At 40.6% G+C, this 21,175-nt stretch overlaps 1 protein-coding gene across 1 annotated transcript; it reads left to right on the forward strand.

Moving 5' to 3' along the window:
- Window positions 1-185: 185 nt before the first annotated feature.
- On the forward strand, window positions 186-19,987 carry LOC110050868 (serine/threonine-protein kinase PDIK1L-like). Its single transcript, XM_020756842.2, has 2 exons — window positions 186-1,885; window positions 17,034-19,987. Exon 1 carries the CDS (start codon window positions 838-840, stop codon window positions 1,783-1,785), a length of 948 nt encoding a protein of 315 aa, XP_020612501.2. The 5' UTR covers window positions 186-837; the 3' UTR covers window positions 1,786-1,885; window positions 17,034-19,987.
- The last annotated feature ends 1,188 nt before the right edge of the window (window positions 19,988-21,175 follow it).

A 21,175-nucleotide genomic window follows, 5' to 3' on the forward strand; every position in this document is an offset into this window, starting at 1 on the left:
CACACCTTTGTAGCATGTTTTAGTTTGTTTACCAGACAGATTTTAGTCATCCCTAAGCCAATCAGTTATATTTATCTCATACTTTGCATTGGCGAATCCAGACCTTGAGCTAAGGGGGAGGGGGGGGGTTCTTCTTTTTTTACCCACAATAACGGGGGTGGGCGGGCCCCCGGGCCCCTCCCCTAGATCCGCCACTTCTTTGCCAGCAGACACGCTTTAAAACAGTTAAAATAATAGTTCGCATTTGCCAGCATGCAGTTTTCAAACTGAATGACATTGATATCTTGAGTTTATTCCCTGGAGTGTTTCAAACAATCTCAAGTTGAACTGTTGTCCTTATGTTTTCATTGCAACCAATTTGTATTTCCTATTTTAATAAAAGTTCCGCGTCGTGTAGAACCGTTTCCTTGAAATAGAACTCGTGTGAGGAGGGGGTGGGGGCAATTTCAAAGTAAAAACACTTTTTTAAAAGAAACACAAAGTTTGTATCTTATCTAGGTTATGACCAATATTGTGTTAACAAAAATAAGTTATCTTGGTCGCGACTTAAAGTAATAAAACCGGCAATTCAAGCTGCAAATCGCCTCGAAAAGAATGATTTCGATAGTAAAGTAAAGTAAAGTAAAGTAAACTCCCTTATTTATGCACTACATGCTTGAGGGGTCGTGTATCTTATTAATTATCTAATTATCGATGGCCTCCCTCCCCTCCCTCAACCTATGGCAGTAGAATATTCCGGGAAATCGCCAGATAAGCTGCGTCACACTGTCAGAACTTTTTCTTTGATGACATTTTAAGATTATATAGTGCTGTAAAGCGAGATAAGAGTCTGACATAATGCAGCAAGCTGCTGTAAATCTTCCAACAAGAGTTAGAGTCGGGAGCAGAACAGCCAGAATCCAACAGCGACTTGGCAATGGCGCTTTTGGTGTCGTCTATAAAGTCAAAGACGAGGCAATTTTCACCGTCTACGCGTTAAAAGATGTTCTTTGTTTAAATGACCCGGCTCTTCGTATTGCTGTCCGAGAGGCTACAACGCTAAACAAAATCTCTCATCAGAACGTGATTGCCGTCGTGGAAGCAGACCAGTTTCTAGATAGTGAAGGCTTTAAACACATGCTTCTTTTGACTGAGTATTGCTCAGGCGGAAGCTTAAACGACCGCCTTGCTCGACCGAGTAGTGAAGAAATGAATATGAAGTGGATCAGTCAAACAGCCGCAGCTCTTGCCCACCTCCACTCACGCGGAGTAGTTCACCGCGATTTGAAGGCAGATAATGTGCTTTTGACTGCAACCGAGGATGTGAAATTGGCTGACTTTGGCTTCGCTCGCGAGTACACCGCACTCAAACGAATCGATGACGAAGGATCATGGCTGACAAATTACACGAAATACTATATGAACTCAGGAGTTGGTCCCGTACACTGGGTGGCTCCTGAATTCTTCACTGGCCATTACACCGAAAAAGCCGACGTGTTTTCCCTTGGTACCTTGTTTTTCGCGATCCTAGAGCGAGATTGCATCGTGATTAATGGTACAGCAATTTACGGTGCCTTCGTAAATATTCATGGTACGGGCAAACTTGGCCTTGGTTATGCAATGGCACATTGGGACTCCAGTATCAGCATTACGTTCTCAAGCCGTGCACAAGGGCCCAACGCTACGCAAAGGGTAGTTCTTGAGGCCCTGCAGTACGAAAGAAATGCTCGACCAAACGCTCAAGAGATTTATGACAAAGTCATGAACATTCTTCTAGATGTAAGGCGCAACCAACAGCCCCAGTGACGTGTAAGGCCCCAACAACAGCACCAGTTCTCGCCCCAGCTACAGAGGAGAGCTGTACATCGAGAAGATCTGCATCAGTCCCTAAATATTGACCCTTGTGGTGAGTAAAATACAGTCCTATTTTTGGGGCTGATTTAGCCCACTTGAAATAGGTTTGTTTTGGCCCCAGTAAATAGGTAGAAATAGCTCTGCAATAAGTAGTCGAAACGACGCCACTGAGGGGCTATTTTGGAAAAACGGGGGGCACAGTAGTTTTGGTTTCTAAAGGGGCTGAAATGGTGCGTTTGGATGGTTAAATTGGCCTTTCTCAAGCCGTTTTGTGTCTTAAGAAAAAAAGAAAATTGGCCCATATTTTGTGGCCAATTTAGCCCAATTTTTGTTCACAGGATCGAAACAAATCTACTCTAAATAACTAAATTTGCACCATTATCTCTGAAATGGCATTCTTTATAAATGCTGTTTTGGGTCTTAATTATTTAAAATTAGCCCTCTTTCAAGGACCAAAATGATTATTGGCACCATTGAAAATGGCCCCATTTGAGCCATTTCAAACCTGTATAAAAGGGAAACAATATCCAGTGGGTTACTGACTTACCCATATAATACTAAAACGAATGCACTTTTCAGGGCTGTTTTAACTGCAATGTATTTTAAAGGACACTTCACCTCGGATCTGCTTTAGATTCAAGAGTCTAATTCAGCTACTGTATATTGCAGGGCTAAAACAAATACCACTTGCTCGAGATGTTCTTATTTTGAAGTTGATTATACACTCATGATACTGCCCTATTGAGCTTAAATCAATACATGCACCACATATGAACCACAGTAGGCACTGAACACGGGACAATTGCATTCGTTAGTGTTTACCAATACCTTTGGGCATTACGTAATCCTTTTGTTACTTGCCATCGTACATTGGGCATTACGTAATTCTTTTGTTAGACTTGCCATCGAACATTTTTCATATATTAGTTTTCGTTCATAAAAATAAGTTAAAATTCTAATCCTTGGTGTGTGCGGTACGAATCGGAACTTCTTGAGCATTTTCGAATATCGAGGACACTTGGACTGTCAGGGCATCGTTTAAAAGTTTGGTTTATAAAATCGTGTGGAATAAAATAAATGTTTAATCTGGTAAACAGGCACTGGTGATTAACACAGGATACGCATTTTGAGAACAACATAACAATATTTTATTCTCTTAATTTAACCTTTTTGGCAAACAAGGTTGTTAATAGATTTTCAATGATTGCATATTAAGAGGGCTAAAAGTTTATTAGTTGTGTAACTATTAGGTGTTACCCTCGATGAAGATTGATTGATTGATTGATTGAAACTAATCAGAAACAGAAAGTGACTGTGGTTCAGTCGAAAGGCTTATCTCAATGCCAGCATGCCATACATAGCAATTAAGAATTTCATTCCCGGTATATAATAGAGTTTGAATCAGATCTTTATGAAACTGACGTGCTAAATTACCTCAAACTTGCTAAATTCACTAAAATATCATTGGATATGAGAAGAGGTAGCTGACATTCAGCAAAGCATGGCCTCTGCCAATGTCAATCAAAGCTTGCTCTCAAAAAGACGTATTGATATATCAGAGAGTTCGTTCAAGTCAAAACCTTCTTCAATAACAACATTTGGTTGCACAAAGATGATGTCATTATCAACTGAAGTAGTTCTCTGAAAAAAAAAAAAAACAATGGAATAACATAAAATAAGTCACCTCACTACATATAACTGACCAATTTGACCAAATTAAACTATATGCACATGCAAAATACATTGAACATGTAGTAATGACATGATAAAACACTGGAAGCCAAGTATTGAAATGCAAAGAGTGTAGTGTTTGTCGACGGTCGAGGGTGAAATGTCAAGGGTCGAGGATAAAATGGGTTTCAATTCCAAAAGCCTTTGCTGCCGAGGCATAAAAGCAATCGCTGTCCCCAGGCGAATTAAAGGTAACTTCGTACCCTAAAAGGCTATATTTTTTCTATATATGACATCGTAGGGTCCAGTTTAAACATAGGCACGCAAGGCGTGCGAGAGTTTTTTTGTGTGTGTGAACTAAAAGTCTCGGATTCATGGAATTGTTTACAGTAATGATTTGGTTAATTTGACAAGTTTTTTGGGTTGCGATGTACAGCGAGAAAGAAACTTTGTGATGTACATACGATATTACATCGGTAATGGTAAGATAACTAAATAGTAAGCCATAAAATGTTTGACTGCACAAACTACAGTACTCTGACACGTCTCCAGATTAATGTAGATACCACCTTACTTTCTAACAGGCAATTTGATTCGTTCTTTGATACAACCCACACTGTGATTAGTGTGACACGTGCACTTGTATAACTCCCTCACTCACCGATCACATAGCCCCTCCAACCCCCAAGAGGAATTTTTGCTCGAAAATACTCAAGTTAAGAGAACTTTTCGCATTCTATACGAGTCGTAAGTTTACCCTTTTTATACAACACAAAGCAACAACACTACTTCACCGAAAATAGAAAGAAAGAGAAAAAAACCTCTCTGACACACTGAATGTCTGATTTAATTAAATTGCACTTTAACTTGGTGCCACGCAGTCTTTAAAGAACATTTGAACAGTTTTCATACTTTTTACCTTTAAAAATATGAAAAGAATGTCATAAATTGCATATTAAATAAAAATATTAAACTGCTACTGCAGAGACGTAAAACCGTCCAGAAATGAAAGCTTCTTTTTTGTTCAATATCCTGGGAACAATAGCCGATAACTTGTCAGCTCTAATTGAATTTACTCCAATATAAAAAACAAAAGTGGCAGTTAGCAAACATCTCGTGGGAACAAGTGGTGACGATTCGTCAGCTCTAATTGGATTTACTCCTTTGTGAAAAACAAGAGTGTCAAATTACCTTTTGTGACTAAAAAATAAAAATATCTCGTTATATTTGCATGCAACGAAAATAAAACAATCGTTACCTGCACTTATTATTGTAAACGTTAAGACTGTTTTAAAGCTAAAGTCTTGTCTCCTCTAAAACATGTCCTAAGAACTAGAAGCGACGATTCGTGACGTCTAATTGAATTTACTCTTTGTGAAAAACAAAAGCATCAAGTTACTCTAAAACAACCCAATGTATGTATGCAACTGTCACACTCCGCTCCAAACCGGACTGAAAATCACAAACCGGCAACATACACGTCAGTCTTTCAATTACCATGGCCAGAGTCCCTGTGTTTAATACAATAAAACGCCCCAGACTTCATATACCTCAAAATTTCCTTTTTTTTCAACTACAATTCGTGTTGGTTATTAATGTGAATAAGCAAAACCCTGATAACATTGAAGAGAAAAGTTAAGTTTCATTAAAACGTATTTTCTCATTCCAGTAGTAAACAAGAACCATTGTAATTGTAAAATCGTCACAGAATAATATCTTTTTGTTCTGTTGACGAAATTAATCGTAGTCTCTTCGCGTTTGACATTGAAGCTTATCAATGGATGCTGAAATTAACGACACGTCCGGAACACTCATGACGAACTCTGCAGCAATACTTAGGTTTCAATACAACACGCAAACGATTTGAACCTAATCACAATCTCTAAACATTCCCGGTAGTGAATTCCGCCCCCCTAAAATACAATTGATCCTATAATAGAAACCACATCAACTTGCTTTTCATTCACACCTTACATCTAGTAGTAGAGCGGCTAAGACTCAATTAAAAAACTTATCTAGTGGGAAAAGCTCACATTCATCGCATGCTCTTAGTTATATGCCAAACACTATGTTTCTTTGACTGATTTTCCAGTTGCAAATGATTATCAAACCCGCCCACAAAATCCTCAGCCTAACCCACAGAAAATGTCGACGTAAGCCCAATATATGAATACTTCCTCTTTTATAGAAAAATAAGTATAGCCGTTCTGAACTGTATCGGGATCAAATCTTCTCACATACCATTTACCTTTACGTAATCCTTTTGTTACTTGCCATCGTACATTGGGCATTACGTAATTCTTTTGTTAGACTTGCCATCAAACATTTTTCATATATTAGTTTTCGTTCATAAAAATAAGCCATACATACATCTCTCACTCACTCACTCACACACTCACTCATTCATCCATTGACCCGTCCATAACATACCCCGACACGCCGACTAAGAGGTATTTTTTTTACAAAAAAATAACTCAAAAATGACTTTTAACGTTGTCAAAAATTCCTTTCATGACACGTGCAAGGCGGGAAGGTGCTGAAGAGACCACAGGTGTCGCAAGCTCATGCCTCGAGAAAAGCGAAAAATAAATTAATTCTCGGACACGTGAGTAGCCTGTGTACAGCCGCCCCCTCCCCTCGAAAAATCGAGGTGAGAGACTTTGCCATCACTGTTATTCCATTCATGTCATTCATAACACGTCTTATGAAGGAATAACAGTGATGGCAAAGAAAGCTCAAAACGGCAGAGATCAACAAAAATCACAACGGACACACAAGAAATGAGTAAGTTTTATTAATCTTACGTGTAAAATGTTCATATTTCGGAATATTTAGCGATCTTAATCGACCGTATTTAGTTCCCCATACAATCCATCAAAGAGTGTTCAAATTCTCAACGGTATATCTATATCTGTTTACAATTTTACAGCTCAATAGCGTCCTTCGTTTGGAATCCAGAGCATTTTGAATGTCAGGGTTATGGAGGTGCGTGACACAAGGCTATGATCGAGTTTGTCGAAAAATGTATACTTATCCGATGATTTTGAGCCTTTTAAGAAGTTAAAGCATTAGGAAAAGTGCTTATGTAAATGTTTGTTTGATCAGTACTGATAATCAGTCGCCTAGATAGCCAAAGTAAGTTCCAGATGTTTACACTATTTTCCGGCCGCCATATTGGTGTACCACGGAGATACACCAACATGGCGTTTTCATACTGGGCTCTGTAAACATCGGCGAAACATTTCGACGAATATCTAAAGTTTGGGGAAACGCACAGGCCTAAAACTTGGAGAAGTGGCTTATTTAGTTATCTTCTATAACATCATAATTTCATAGCTTTTTCCACTGGATGGTTTTCGATTTATTTTTTATTGCGTGACAGTGAAAACGATCGCTAGTTTCGTCTGGGACTCGCGTCGGAGGATCGTCTGCACTCGAAATAGTCAGATGGCGGTTCTGTCCTCGTGTACCAGTTCATAAGAACCGATACAAAAGACCCAACAATGTTCAACAGCTAAACAAAGGTTCGTAAAGAAAGGAGTACAATGGTTATTCCCTCTGTGTACCGGTACACCAGGACACAACCCAGATGGCTTCCAGCTTATCCCAAATTCGTGTCTTATGCAGTACCTTGACAATTTCAAGTTTTCCACTAGAGATAGAGAAGAATATACAGGCGATGAAAATCTCTAGGTTTTTACAGTAGCGGCGAACCCATGATCGAAGAAATCCTCAATGGCTCCCCGGCTTTAGCTTCGCACAGAGCAGCCCACTTCTTTGGTCTTTTTCTCGTTTCTGGTAGAGTTTCATCGAGATAGAGGTATTGAATGAAGAGGAATGCTCTATTCTACGCATCTTGTATTGCTACAGCCTCCAACAACATATCTTCCTTGCGTTCTGCAACGATTTTGACACACACTATCGCATGTTCGCATACATTCTTCTCAGAAACAAAATATTGTTACTCCCGAAGTGACGTCAAAAGCCAACTCGTCCCATTCTCCGCTATTCCTCGGTCGTGAACATGGAAAAGGGCAAATTTACAAACTTAAAAAAAAATCATAGAAAATTAACGAAAATAGCTACAAGGATAATTTTTTCGCAGTGGCGATCAGGAGAAAAAGGAAATTTATTTTAGCGAAAGAAATTTTTGGGGTTAGTGGCACTTTAACTTTTTTAAAATATTAACTGGACCCTCGACAAAAACCTGTACTCCCTCAATTTAAACACATGCTACTTAATCAGCCAAACAAATAAGAAAAAATAGGTTTCATTTAAAAAAATATGAGACAATAGGAATCTGCTCAAAAAATAGGAAAAAAGTAGGAAAAAACAGGAACTGGAAACCCTGTTATGTTCTTTTAGTATGTCCTCATATTGTGTCCAGCTGACGAAAATATTTCCATCTGAAGGCCACGTTTTCGATTAGGAACTAGCATTTCGCTTACTTGAAGTTCCTTTCCCAATATAATGGGGAGTTTTAGCAATGACGAAGGCGCCGGCGGAGACTACGCCTTGTAAAAACACGAATTTATAGTTTACCTTCGAATGTCGCAATTGTGTCGATCTGTTCAGTACGCCTATCGGTCTAAAATCTTGCTCAGGCTAAACACGCACCGACAGCGTTCACTTTCAAAAGAAGATACGAAAAATTAGTCATTGTGGTTCGCGTTCTTCAAACTACGTAGAATTTAGTCATTTCACGTTGTTTTTTTTTGCAGACGGCGAAGAAATGTACAACGATTCAAAACTCACGTGCACAGCTATTGTTCTGCTCATAAAACCTTTTGTTTCATGACACTCTCGTCGCCGTCGCCGTCGTGGTTTGCCAAAACTCCCTAATAACCGTAACAGTCCTCTGTGTAGTGTTTCTGTTGTGACGTGTCAGTCACATGATCACTGGTCTATTATGGGATGCGGTGAACCGAAGCATGTGGTCGGAGAAATGGGAGCAGAAATAAATCTTGTTGTTGTTATTGTATAAGCTCTTTTTGGTCTACCTGCGCCCGAACCACCGCATTTGGCGACGAGGAAAACCGGATAAAAAGTGGATAACGAGTTTAAACAGTGGAAAACTCGCACAGATGGCCGTATCCTTGAGCGGACTGCCAGGTTTACAAACATTCAACGCTGTGGGCGAGCCAGCTACACTCGCACAACGATGGCTAACTTGGAAAGATGAATTCGAATTGTACGTGACTGCCTCGGGAATCAGCGACCCAACACAGAAGAAGGCGCTTCTACTTCACCTCGCCGGGCCCCAAGTCAGAGACGTTTTTAATAACTCAATTCCTGCCGACAAACGAGGCGAAGCGAAGGATTACAAGAAAGCTATGGACAGCCTATCCGAACATTTCAAACCGAGAAAAAACGCGCCGATGGCAAGACAGGCGTTTCTCGCAGCTCAACCAACCGCTGGAGAAACCATTAACAATTTCATCACACGCCTGCAGAAATTAGCCGAACATTGTGAATACGAAGGTGAAAGGGACAACCAGGTGAGAGATCGTGCGATTTCTTTCATTCAAGACAAAAACCTCAAGGCCAAGTTGTATCGCGAAGAAACATTAACATTGAGCAAACTATTGGAAATCGTTAGTCAATACCATGACAAAGAAGCCCTCGTTCTTATCCGTGATGGTCGAGTGAATAACATATCTCCAGACGCCAAACAAGGGGGAAAATGTTGGCGGTGCGATAAAGCGGGACACTTCGCGAAGGAATGTCTTCGTTCGCGTGACCACAAATGCGGGAAATGTGGCAACGTGGGTCATTTCGAAGTGTGCTGTCACTCCAAACAGAGTAAAGGGCGAGATTCTAGTCGCAGTTCGAGTCGTGGTCGTGGAAACGAATACCGTGGAAACTCTGGAAGAAAGCAAAGCCGTGGACGAAGAGGAGGAAGTTCACAGGGCCAACGTGATGTACGCCAAGTAACCGAAGACGTGACTACTGGAAACTCCGCAAGGAAGGATGATTTCTACGTGTTCTACACTGGGGAGACAGATGACGGGAACACTCTGAAGCTGGAGATTGCAGATAAGACTATCAACATTATTATAGACTCTGGTGCTAGTTGTAATTTAATGTCCGAAGAAGTATTTAACCTTGTAACGGGGGGTAATGTTAAATTGTTGGAGTGCAACAAAAGAGTTTTTGCTTATACATCTGAAGAGCCACTCCAAATCAAAGGAAAATGTAATCTTGATGTACGTGTGCCACAAACCCAAAAGTCCCTGAATGTTGAGTTTTATGTTATGCTTGGCAAAGCTGCGACGCTATTAGGCCGCGATGCATCTGAGTTGCTTGGTGTTTTAAGGGTTGGTATCCCTGTTAACAGCTGTGATGTTGAATCTGATGGTGCTAGTAACAATCCAAAACAAGCAGATAGAAAGGCCTCCCTAAGGGCAAAGTTTCCCAAAGTTTTCCAGGGCCTGGGGAAGCTCAAAGGGTACCAGCTCAAGTTACACATTGATGAAAAAGTACAACCAGTTGCTCAACCCCCACGCAGAATTCCTTTTAGTAGACGAGAAAAAGTCACGGAGAAATTGGAAGAGTTACTGAAGCTTGATGTTATCGAAAAAGTAGAGGGACCTACCAGCTGGGTCAACCCCTTAGTAGTGGTCGAGAAGCCTAACGGTGACATTAGAATCTGTCTAGACATGAGACAAGCGAACCAAGCCATTGTGCGGGAGAAACACCCAGTCCCCACCGTAGAGGAAACACTCCAAGAAGTCTCGAATGCCAAAGTTTTCTCTAAATTAGATTTAAATATGACTTTTCACCAAATTGAGTTACACCCAGACTCAAGGGACATTACAACCTTTGCTGCGCCTGATGGCCTTTACAGATACAAGCGCCTGCTTTTTGGTGTAAACATGGCCACGGAAAAATTCCAGCAAATTGTTTGGCAGATCATCCAAGACTGCCCAGGGGCATACAACCTGCACGATGACCTACGAGTTGTTGGCACAAATGATGAAGAGCATGACGAAAACTTAGAGAGGGTCATGCGCAAGCTTGAAGAAAGTGGGCTAACGCTTAACTATGATAAATGTGAAATTGGTGTTGGCAGCATGATCTACATGGGTGATGTACTCTCTGGGGAAGGGCTGAAAGTGTCTAGTCAACGTGTGAAAGCTATTGTTGAGGCACCAGCACCCCAAAACCCATCAGAAGTAAGAAGTTTTCTTGGTTCCGTGCAGTTCTGTTCAAAGTTCATCCCCAACTTTGCATCAATATCGAGTCCATTGTGGGACCTCACCGCAAAAGACATCAAGTGGAAGTGGGGAGTAAAGGAAGCAAAGTCATTCCAAGAGATAAAAGACCGGCTGACTCGTGCACCAGTGATGGCATATTTCAGACAGGGCGCAGAAACTCGTCTGACAACCGATGCATCACCAGTGGGAGTTGAGGCGATTCTGGAACAGAAGCAAAAAGATGGAAGCTACAGGCCAATATATTATGCCAGCAGAAAGCTGAGTAAGATTGAAATGAGGTACTCCCAATTTGAAAGAGAAGCTCTGGCTGTAAGGTGGGCTTGTGAAAAGTTCTACTTGTACCTCTATGGCATTAGCTTTGAAGTCTGCACTGATCACAAGCCTCTTCTCATCGTACTCGGAGCAAAGTCAAAGCCCCCATCAGCACGAATAGAAAGATGGCTTCTCTACTTACAGCAGTTCCAATACAAGTTGACACATATACGGGGCAAGGACAATGCTGCAGACGTCCTGAGCCGCCTACCGGTGGGTACTACCCATGATCACGAAACTCAAGCTGCAGAAGAGTTTGCGTACAGCGTAGTAAGTGAGGCTGTACCAGCTGCGTTGGTGCCAAAGGAAGTTGAAATCGCTTCTGAAAAAGACCCAACGCTAAAGATGTTACGGCAGGCTGTAATGACAGATGATTGGAGCCAGTTACAAGGCACAATTTACAAAGCAGTTAAAGATGAACTGTGGGTGATAGGACAGGTGGTGATGAGAGGAAGCCGCATCCTCATTCCACAGAGCCTTCAAAAGCGCACCATAATGTTGGCTCACGAAGGACACCAAGGTATGGTCCGAACTAAAGCCAGGTTGCGAGAGAAAGTATGGTGGCCACGAATGGACAAGCAAGTAGAGCAAGCAATACGAACATGTCACCCCTGCCAGCTTGTCGGACCCCGATCCAAACCAGAGCCGGTGAGATCAACCAGACTACCAGACTCCCCGTGGCAAGAAATCTCAGTTGACCTTCTCGAGATTGCAAGTGGAGATCACCTCCTGGTAGTTGTAGACTACTATTCTCGCTGGATCGAAGCTGTCCTTCTCAAGAAAACAGATGCACAAAATGTAATCAAGTCCATGGAGGCTATTTTTAGAACACATGGTCTACCAGAGACTGTCCGTAGTGATAACGGACCTCAATTTGCATCCAAGGAATTCGAGGGATTCCTAGAGTATCTAGCAATTGAACACAAAAAGGGCGTGCCCTATTGGCCCCAAAGCAATGGAGAGGTGGAGCGTTGCAATGAGACCTTACTGAAAATCGTGAGAATCGCGCGCCGAGAGGGTAAAGATTGGCGAAAAGCACTCGCAGACTTTCTATTCCAGTACAGAGTTACCCCTCATACTGTTACTGGGATATCACCAGCAGAACTACTGATGGGGAGGAAGCTACGTGACAAACTTCCAAAAGTCCAAATCCCCAAGGATCGAGCCACTGAAGCACAGTGGCAGCTGCTCTTAAAAGAGAGGGACGCTCATGCTAAACTTAGACAGAAGGAGTATGCAGACAGAACACGCGCTGCCAAATTCAGCGACATTGAAGAGGGTGATCAAGTCCTACTGAAACAGGCTCGAGAGAACAAACTCTCACCCAATTATGAACCTGAGCCATACAAGGTCGTTCACAAAGATGGAAATGCCGTCATACTGGAAGATACCAATGGGAACAATAAAATGCGAAACATAGCCCACATGAAGAAATTCGTTGCACCTGAAACCACTGAAAAGGAAGACCAGGTACAGCCAGCACAACTACCCCAAGAGCCAGACCAGGTGGAACAAACGCATCCAATGACAATTGCAAGCCAGCCAGCAGAGGTGCAAGAGACTCCACCCAACCCTTTGCCGGGCGATTCAGTTGTTTTGCGACCTGCGCGCTCTAGACAACCACCCGCCTATTTAAAAGACTACGTATGCACTTAGTTTTAGAATGTGCAAGAGACATAAAGAGAGAGACTGTTTGTTTTAAGGACTATTAATTAGATTTGTAATACTGTTCATTTAGTTTTTCTCTAGTGCTGACATTTGTAATAACTTAGGGGGAGATGTAGTGTTTCTGTTGTGACGTGTCAGTCACATGATCACTGGTCTATTATGGGATGCGGTGAACCGAAGCATGTGGTCGGAGAAATGGGAGCAGAAATAAATCTTGTTGTTGTTATTGTATAAGCTCTTTTTGGTCTACCTGCGCCCGAACCACCACACTCTGTACTACGGACTTCGCGCTAAAAACCGCAAAATTCTGATACTTGTTCCCGGTTACAAACCAACATACCAAAATTACGTGGAGGCATGTGTTGCAAAAGAATTGATCAATCCCTAAGATGCAAAAGCTCACCTCATTCCCAGGGTCTTACTTCTTCCGAGGATAAGGTTGATAAATGCTTCAGAGTAATTCTAAATTTACACATGGGGTTAAATGCAATTGATAACTTAAGGACGGTGCCTACTAAATACGAAGATTTTTGCACCAGGTTAGGACCACGCTAAAAAAGTAGATTTTTGCAAGGGCTATTGGAGTCCACAGAGAGATGATTAGCCTTGAATCTCGACAAAAATGTTGACATCAGCATTTTTCTGTAAAAAGAAGGAATGGATATTTCTTCACATATTTCCTTAGAATTCGCCTTTACATACAGAAAAGCAAACACATTTAAAAAGATCTTTTAACTACATGGCAAATCACATAAAAACCATTTTTGGTATGTTTTTAATAACAAAATCGTTGTAGCAGCGTTTTTAGCGTCTCTGACAGCCTTCTCTGTTTAAGCTAAATTACAGTGTAAATATCTTTTGCTCACAACCAGAAACTAATCACGTGTTGAATAGGCTTGCCAGTTCCATTTCATAACATATAATGCGGGGGTAACCACGCCTTTTTTTTTTTTTTTTTAAGTTATTCATCTTTTTGAAAACTTTTACGGTGCCCGTTACATTTTTTCCTGTCACCTCCCCAATAAGTAACACATTTACGTATCTCGCACTGGAATAAAACTGCCAATAGATTTTTGTTCAAACTTTGTCCACTGAATATTTATCATATGAGAACTTTAATTATAAAATAAAACGGGGGGTGCTCTTGCTCGTTAAGGAGCAGTGAGGCATTAAATATGTCCCATTTTAGCATTATTTAATGCTTATTACAAGAACGCATTCCAAGTTATTGTAAACTCTTTGTGAGCCCAGACTCGTGAAAACACGCCTCAAACTACAGTCAATTCTTGTGTCGGACACAAATAAACTTTTTAAGTTTGATTTTGACAGACAGCTGAATCCTTGGTAAAATATTGGAACTAAATTGCTTGCCACGCCTATCAAACTGCAAAATAGAAAAGACTACAGTGCAGCTGCTATTTTCCTTATTTATTCAATTTTCAACCATAGAAATCAGATCAGTCTTTTCTCACGCAAAGCTAATGATTAGTTGATTAAAATAGCCATTTCTCAACTGACAGAACTCAATATCAAGGCAAATCCGCTATGTTTTCAATGTGCGCGCGTTAATGACGCCATAAATTATGCGCAGTAAGGATGCGCAATGCAAATGTGAGGAATCACCTGAAGTGTCAAATGTATTTAGCACTGTTGTGCTAATTGAGGACACTGTAAATAAACAAACAAATATTGCAAATAGAACACAAAATAAATTAATTATATTAACTGAAATCCTCAGCAAAATGCCCCGCACATTTAAACCGTAACTGGCATATACATTGACCTTGATCGCATAACTGCAGAGCAAGGGAAAAAAGAAATCTACGCATTGCAGCTACAATAAGGTAACCAATCAATGCCTAACCATGTCGTTAGAGTGTGCGAGCTCGAGGTTCATTTCCAGCCTTTGTTATGTTATTATTCACAATTGCAATACCACGTGGAACACCAAACTGTTTTCTCGCATTATGGACTGAAAGGAAAAAATTCAATTACAACTTGCAAATCAGTAGAGTTAACTCTCAGTATTGAACAGATCCGAGCATAAAATCCACTATAGTACATGTGAAATTTTCTACCAGTATCAAAGGGTAATTAAGGCAGTCTGAATCTGGCGTCGGTTGCGGTATTGGTTTCCTAAAAACGCTGACAACCCTGAACAGTAATAGCAATTAAGCAATTAATTTAACCCTAAGTTTTACTTTCTAGGTATTGCTCATGTTATAGCAAAATAAATGGTTTCTATAAATTTTTTTACAACAAGCATTTAATCCTATTGGATTCTATTTTTTATGCATGCTACATTTCTTGTTCTTCTTCTGCTTCTTCTAACCGAATTTTAGAACGGCTTGCACTCATTTCAACCGACTGCTTTCACTCGTATCCGGTTTGCGTTCATGTTCTTCGATGTTTTGTAGCCATTCGTCTTGGTTGTCGCCTTTGTCGCTCGAAGCGATGTCTGCTGCCGATTCCGATTCACAGCTAAATGCTTTCTTTCCTTTCTTTGGTCTTGGTTTTGACAAAGAAAGGGACACGATCTTTTTTTTTTTCGAAGAATTCATAGATTTCACAAGACGACAACTTTGAGAGCTTCCAAGATGGCGAATCGCGTGTGTTTTGTGAAACACAAACACACATGTACTTAGCTGTCACGTAACCTCTCCTTATTTGACAACGCGATGACAAGAGTTGTCAGCGGCTAATTAGAATAATTAAGATGGCAAAATTGTCTTCGCTTAATAACTTCCCGTACGAATAACATTTTTTGGTGGATTTTTTTTTTAAACGAAAGCTATTCCTAACATTTATCGAATCATATAAAAATCCAAAATTATGCAAAACGGTCAATTTTGGGTTGGCTAATACCTTAATGAAGGACGTTCGCGCTAATTGTTTCTGCCCATCTTTACTGCGCACGCAAATTCACACGCCACGTCTTGCATGAGAGCGCGCGCTAAGTAACAAAATGAACAATGATAGGGCAGATGGCCATTGCTACAGCTTTGCCTGGATTTAACGATCTTGGACGTTCGGTGACCCGTACTTTTCTTTCCAGAAGCAGATTTTATTTACAGTTATCTCCACATTGTCCAAAAATGACCAAAAACTCAATGTGGGAAGTTAAAAAAAATTCAAGATTTCTGTCCAAGGGACTTCGAATCCTTCCATCTTGCAGCTGCAAGGTGCGTGAAACTATGGTCGCTAAATGCAAACTTCTTCTTTAAGGAACCTCACCTGTTGACTAAACTCACTTAGGTCCACTTAAACAATATTTGGCAGAGAACATTTCCTTTTAAATATCTAATTGCAATATCTTTGGGCTTACAGACACTGTGGCCTTATTCGCTACTGAAGCCCGATTTTGTCAGATTTAGGGGGTTCTTCAGGGCGAAGTCGGTGACCCCCCATTTTTTTTACAATTTTGACACAACTAACTCATCATCTTACAGTGGTAAAAGTCTCAGAAAAAAATCAACGTTGGAAAATTTTTGCGCGAACCTCCTTAATAGAGGCTTGACTGTACGTTCCGAGTAAAATTACATCTTGTGATCACGTGACTAACAATCAATATGTCAATGTCAACTAAGGGTGGGGGGTCCCCTAAACTCCGTGCACTATATATCCAGAAATCATTTGCAGAAGCGCATTATTTCAAGTAGTTTTAATCACACGGAGTTGGAAAATTATCTATTATTATTATTGTGTAAAGGATATGGGATGAAGTATGCTGCCTGAAAATTATCAATATTTTATCACAGCACGTATTACCGACAACTTACTGACACCCTACCGGCCGGACATCTCGCCGACACATCACCGACTGTCGGCCGACTGTTGATCTGTGCTTGGACCAAAAACTAGCCACCTGCCCTCCATTTGAGGAGGTTAGGTTAGGTACGTCTTCTAGGTACGATCAGGTCATCTTGGCTTAAGTGTTACATTTTTTTTAAAAAAAAATCTTTTCTCAAATGGAAATGGCTCCACCAGTCAGAGTCAAATGGGCTCTTGTGATTGGGGTCATTTTGTGTAGTAACAAAATGACTCTGTTCTTCGATATTAAAACGGCACCACTGATAGGAGCCGGGACGGCCCTAAGTTTTAGCCAACTAGACTTAAACGAAAATGGCTCTAATGATAGGGGCTGATACGCACCAAGGGGCTGATTTATTGTCCTCTGTGGGCCAAATCGGTTTTTAATGGGCTGAAACAATTTTTATTGGGGTCGATTAAGACCAAATTGACAAAATGGCCCCACAAGGAGTCAAATCAGCTTCATAGGCCATAGAGCTGAATTAGCACTTTGGGGCTGAAACAGATCTTTTGAATTCCCAGCGTGGTCAGGATGTGAGGAATTCTTCAACAGAAGGTTCCGTTTTAACAACAGCAGCGGCTCCAACAACAGCAGTGGCTCCAACAACAGCAGTGGCTCCAACAACAGCAGTGGCTCCAACAACAGCAGTGGCTCCAACAACAGCAGTGGCTCCAACAACAGCAGTGGCTCCAACAACAACAGTCGCTCCAACAACAGCAGTGGCTCCAACGACAGGTCCCGTTCAAACAACAGCACGGCTCCAACAAGAGGTTCCGCTCTAACAACAGCATGGCTCGATCAACATTGCTCCAACAACAGCATGGTTCTACCACCAGGTTCTGTTCTAACAACAGCAGGGCTCGAACAAGATCATGGCTCCAATTATAGCATGGCTAGAACAACAGATTCTATTCTAACAACACCATGGCTCCAACAACATCATGACTCCGGCAACAGCACGGCTCAAATAACAGATTGTTATCTAACAACAGCAGTAGATCCAACAACAGCAGTCGCTCCAACAATAGCAGTGGCTCCAACATCAAGTACCGTTCCAACAACAGCATGGCTCGATCAACTGGTCCTGCTGATGAGTATCCCTTTATTTATTCTTTTATTATTTTATTATTGGGCTCGACGTTAGGAGTTTGCAACATAAACTCAACGCACTAGAGGACTGAGCCCTAGCGCTTAGCAGAAAAAATCTCGATTTTTGAGTTATGTTTTGGTAAAAAAAAATACCTGAGGCATTTTATAAAATTTATATTTTCTTTCAAAGGTCTAGTTGTTTCACCTTCAAAAGTGTCTTCTCGGTTAGATGCCTTTTAAAAGCGATATTAATTTGAAATGGTTTCCCGGAGAAATTGTATTCGAACTGATCAATGCTGGCAACAGAATAAGACCATGCTTTAGCATTTTATTACTTCTTGTTATAGAATGGGTCCATAAAAAATTACCCACCAATCTGATTCTACCGTTAGCTACTATTTTAGACTGCATGACGTTTAGTTGTCTTGCTGGGAACAGCTCCATTGAAGTTCTTATAAATAAAGCGCTGATCGAATTGTTAGAATCAAACCTTGATAAAACTAGACTGATATTACACTTCTTAAGGTGAAACAAATTCTTTTGTTTTGCTGTATATCGTAACCAAACTTGGTGGATTAACCTAATCAGAATGCTGCTACTTCTTGAGGCTTTATATTCACAAAAAAAGAATAACTCATGCACGCCTTGCGTGCCTTTGTTTGGTAGGGAGGTTGGGAAATACCGGATGCGGAAAAACGTATACTGGTACGACCAACCATCGTTCCCAGGCTCTCTCTCCTCCGCCTTGTCATTGGGAGAAAGACTCTGGTTGCGGCTGTTCACGTGACCACCTGTGACAAACTTTTCCACCGGGGTGGAGTCAACGAATAACTTTTGTCGATCTCAACTGAAGCGAAAGGCGATCGCTGGTCATCGCTATATTAAACCACACACAGGCAAATGCACCATTGAAATTTTCCCCCAGTCCTATTCTAAGCTTCACACAGGTCAAACTTGAAGTATTACTCCAGCCGGTCGATTTACTAAGAAGTAAAACTGTTTCCCCGTTTCATGTTGCATGAATTTAATAACCTCACGGCACATTGTGCTACCATTTTCCAAAATATAATTATTGATTATGCCAAGGAACCGTGTTTCAACATCTGTCTAAATATAAACTTACATAAACCAGCGATAAACCTGATGCAGATGAGATGTAAGTGCGGGTTTCTGTTAACAAAACCGTAAATAATTTTGCGGTGCGGTAATTTGGATGTTAAAAAGTACCTTTGTCACACTGCCAATTAGCCGAGTATTCTGACTTGCATTTGATTTACAGCAATGCAGAATGATTTACAGTTTTGTTACCATAAGGCTAGGTGTTCAGAGCTGACACCTGCCATTGTAAAAATTGATTATCATATTAGTAACAATAACAATAATCATTTTGCAAATGTTTCGGCAACTGGGGCCGGACAATTTGACTAAACGTTCAACTAAGTTTTAGTCTGACGTATCCCAAGCTCCTTGGGAGTCGTGAGCATTATTATATGACATCGCGTAACAGCGTAAATATAAGAGTTTGTACTGGGAATGTATAATAATTATCATATTAGTAACAATAACAATAATCATTTTGCAAATGTTTCGGCAACTGATGGGGCCGGACAACTTGACTAAATGTTCAACTAAGTTTATTTAAAACACCCATATTCATTAATCATTAACTCAAAAAACGTCATATGGTTCGCCGGTATCTGGTAGGGGAATGTCATGACTAAAACAAAGGACAAACTGTAACAACCACAATTACACCAAAAGGCAATCGCTCTAAAATGTTCAAAATGCTTGCACGATTAGTTAATAAACGCAATAGGCACTGGGTTGAATTTATTACAAAAGTAAATTACAAGTTAAGAATAGAAAACCAAGTTTCTGGTTCTCTTTTATGATGCTTCTTCGCATTTTCTGTCCTGCTAATGCTTTAAAGGTATTAGAAAAGTGTGTTATATCTCTAGATTAATTGCTACTAAAGATTAATTACGGATATGCAATTTAGAAAATACCTGTATTGCTGTTACGTACGTAAAATTGTTCAAAATCGATTCTTTATAGTAAGTAGGGCGAAGAAGCTGTCTTGTACTGTAAGTAGTGTTAATAGCTCTGTTGTATTGTAAGTAGTGCATGTAGCCTTTATTATACTGTTTTAGTGCAAAGTAACAGCAGAAGTGTTGTAAAGTATAAGCAAACATAATAAAATAACTTTATTATGAAAAAAAAAAAACGCAATAGGCACCACAGGTATCCCAAGTTCCTTGGGAGCCGTGAGCATGATTATATGACATTGCGTAATAGCACAAATATAAGGGTTTGTATGGGAATGTAACGATCGTATGTAACAGTTCGAAAAATGGAAAAGAAATTGAATAAAAACGACTTACTTCGACTCTTGTGTTACTTTTGTCTCCATGCCGTTATGAGACGATTTCAACACGATTTTAACGAGTTTCAGTTTCACCGGTTTCCACTCAATATATTCCTATTTATAATATAGATAGGACTCTGCGCGCGCTCTGATTGGTCAAAAACCCATGTTTTATCAGAGTGTAAAACATAGAAAAAGCGTGTTTTATTGTTTTTCGCCACATTACCTCTATATCATAAAGCAAATGAAGAAGCCTAAGCCGTGTATTAAACTGTGATAAAACACTCTGGACATTTGAGAACAATCTAGAAAGGTAGAAAACACGCCTACGGCTCGTGTTTTCTAACTTTTTCTCGTGTTCTCAAATGCCATTCCCTTGTCATTCCCTGCGGTTGACTGATCGGGACCTATAACTTGTTCCTGCCAAACCCGGTGCCAAACACACACAAACAATCAAACCGTATCCTACACTACGATCGAGCTCCTTAGGCACAGTCTTCAGCGCCTACAAAAAACTGATTCAAAATCTTGACGAAGTTAATGCGGCATTATTTCAACATTAACGTATCAGTACAAATGACCATCATTCGTTGGCGCCGCTTTACAGTCGGACATTTGACGGAAAGTAGATATTTTCTGAAAGCTTAAGAATTGTACATTACGAAGGTAAAACTCGCCAAAATGGCTCTAAACCACTTCCAGGAACCCAGAGACATCAAAATAACGCAATGCAAACATAAGGTAAGCCATTTTATTCAAATTATTTTCTACACGTGGTATAGCATTTAGAGTAATTTTCGAAGCATTCTCATACATTGTCAGGAGCCCATGACCAGGAGCCTTCATCTCCCATACTAACCCTTGGAGTCAACCCTTTCCCGTATTAATTTATTTTTAGAACACCGCGGGGCTCTCGTGTTGCCGCAAATTCTTTAGAATGCCCAATCAGAGGGAAGCTGTTGTATACGTCACACGCCCGTCACACGCCGCTGGTCACAGCTTACAGCGAAATAATAACAGTAATGGCGGAATGCGTGGAAAATGCGGGAAACCTGCGGGAGATCAATTCTAAAAATAAATTAATACGGGAAAGGGTTGACTCAAGGGTACAGTACGTATGGAGGCTCCTGGTCATGGGCTCCTGACATTGTCTTATAAACGGCTAAACTTGTAACACAATCGCCAACAGCATAATGTCATGTATTATCG

Source organism: Orbicella faveolata, unplaced genomic scaffold (assembly GCF_042242905.1).
Source record: "Orbicella faveolata isolate gen_17 unplaced genomic scaffold, um_ofav_v1 contig_3, whole genome shotgun sequence".
Lineage (NCBI taxonomy): Eukaryota > Metazoa > Cnidaria > Anthozoa > Scleractinia > Merulinidae > Orbicella > Orbicella faveolata.

What these genes read in the sequence shown, in the direction of transcription:
- LOC110050868 (XM_020756842.2), top strand. Translation starts at nt 838, where the DNA reads ATGCAGCAAGCTGCTGTAAATCTTCCAACAAGAGTTAGAGTCGGGAGC.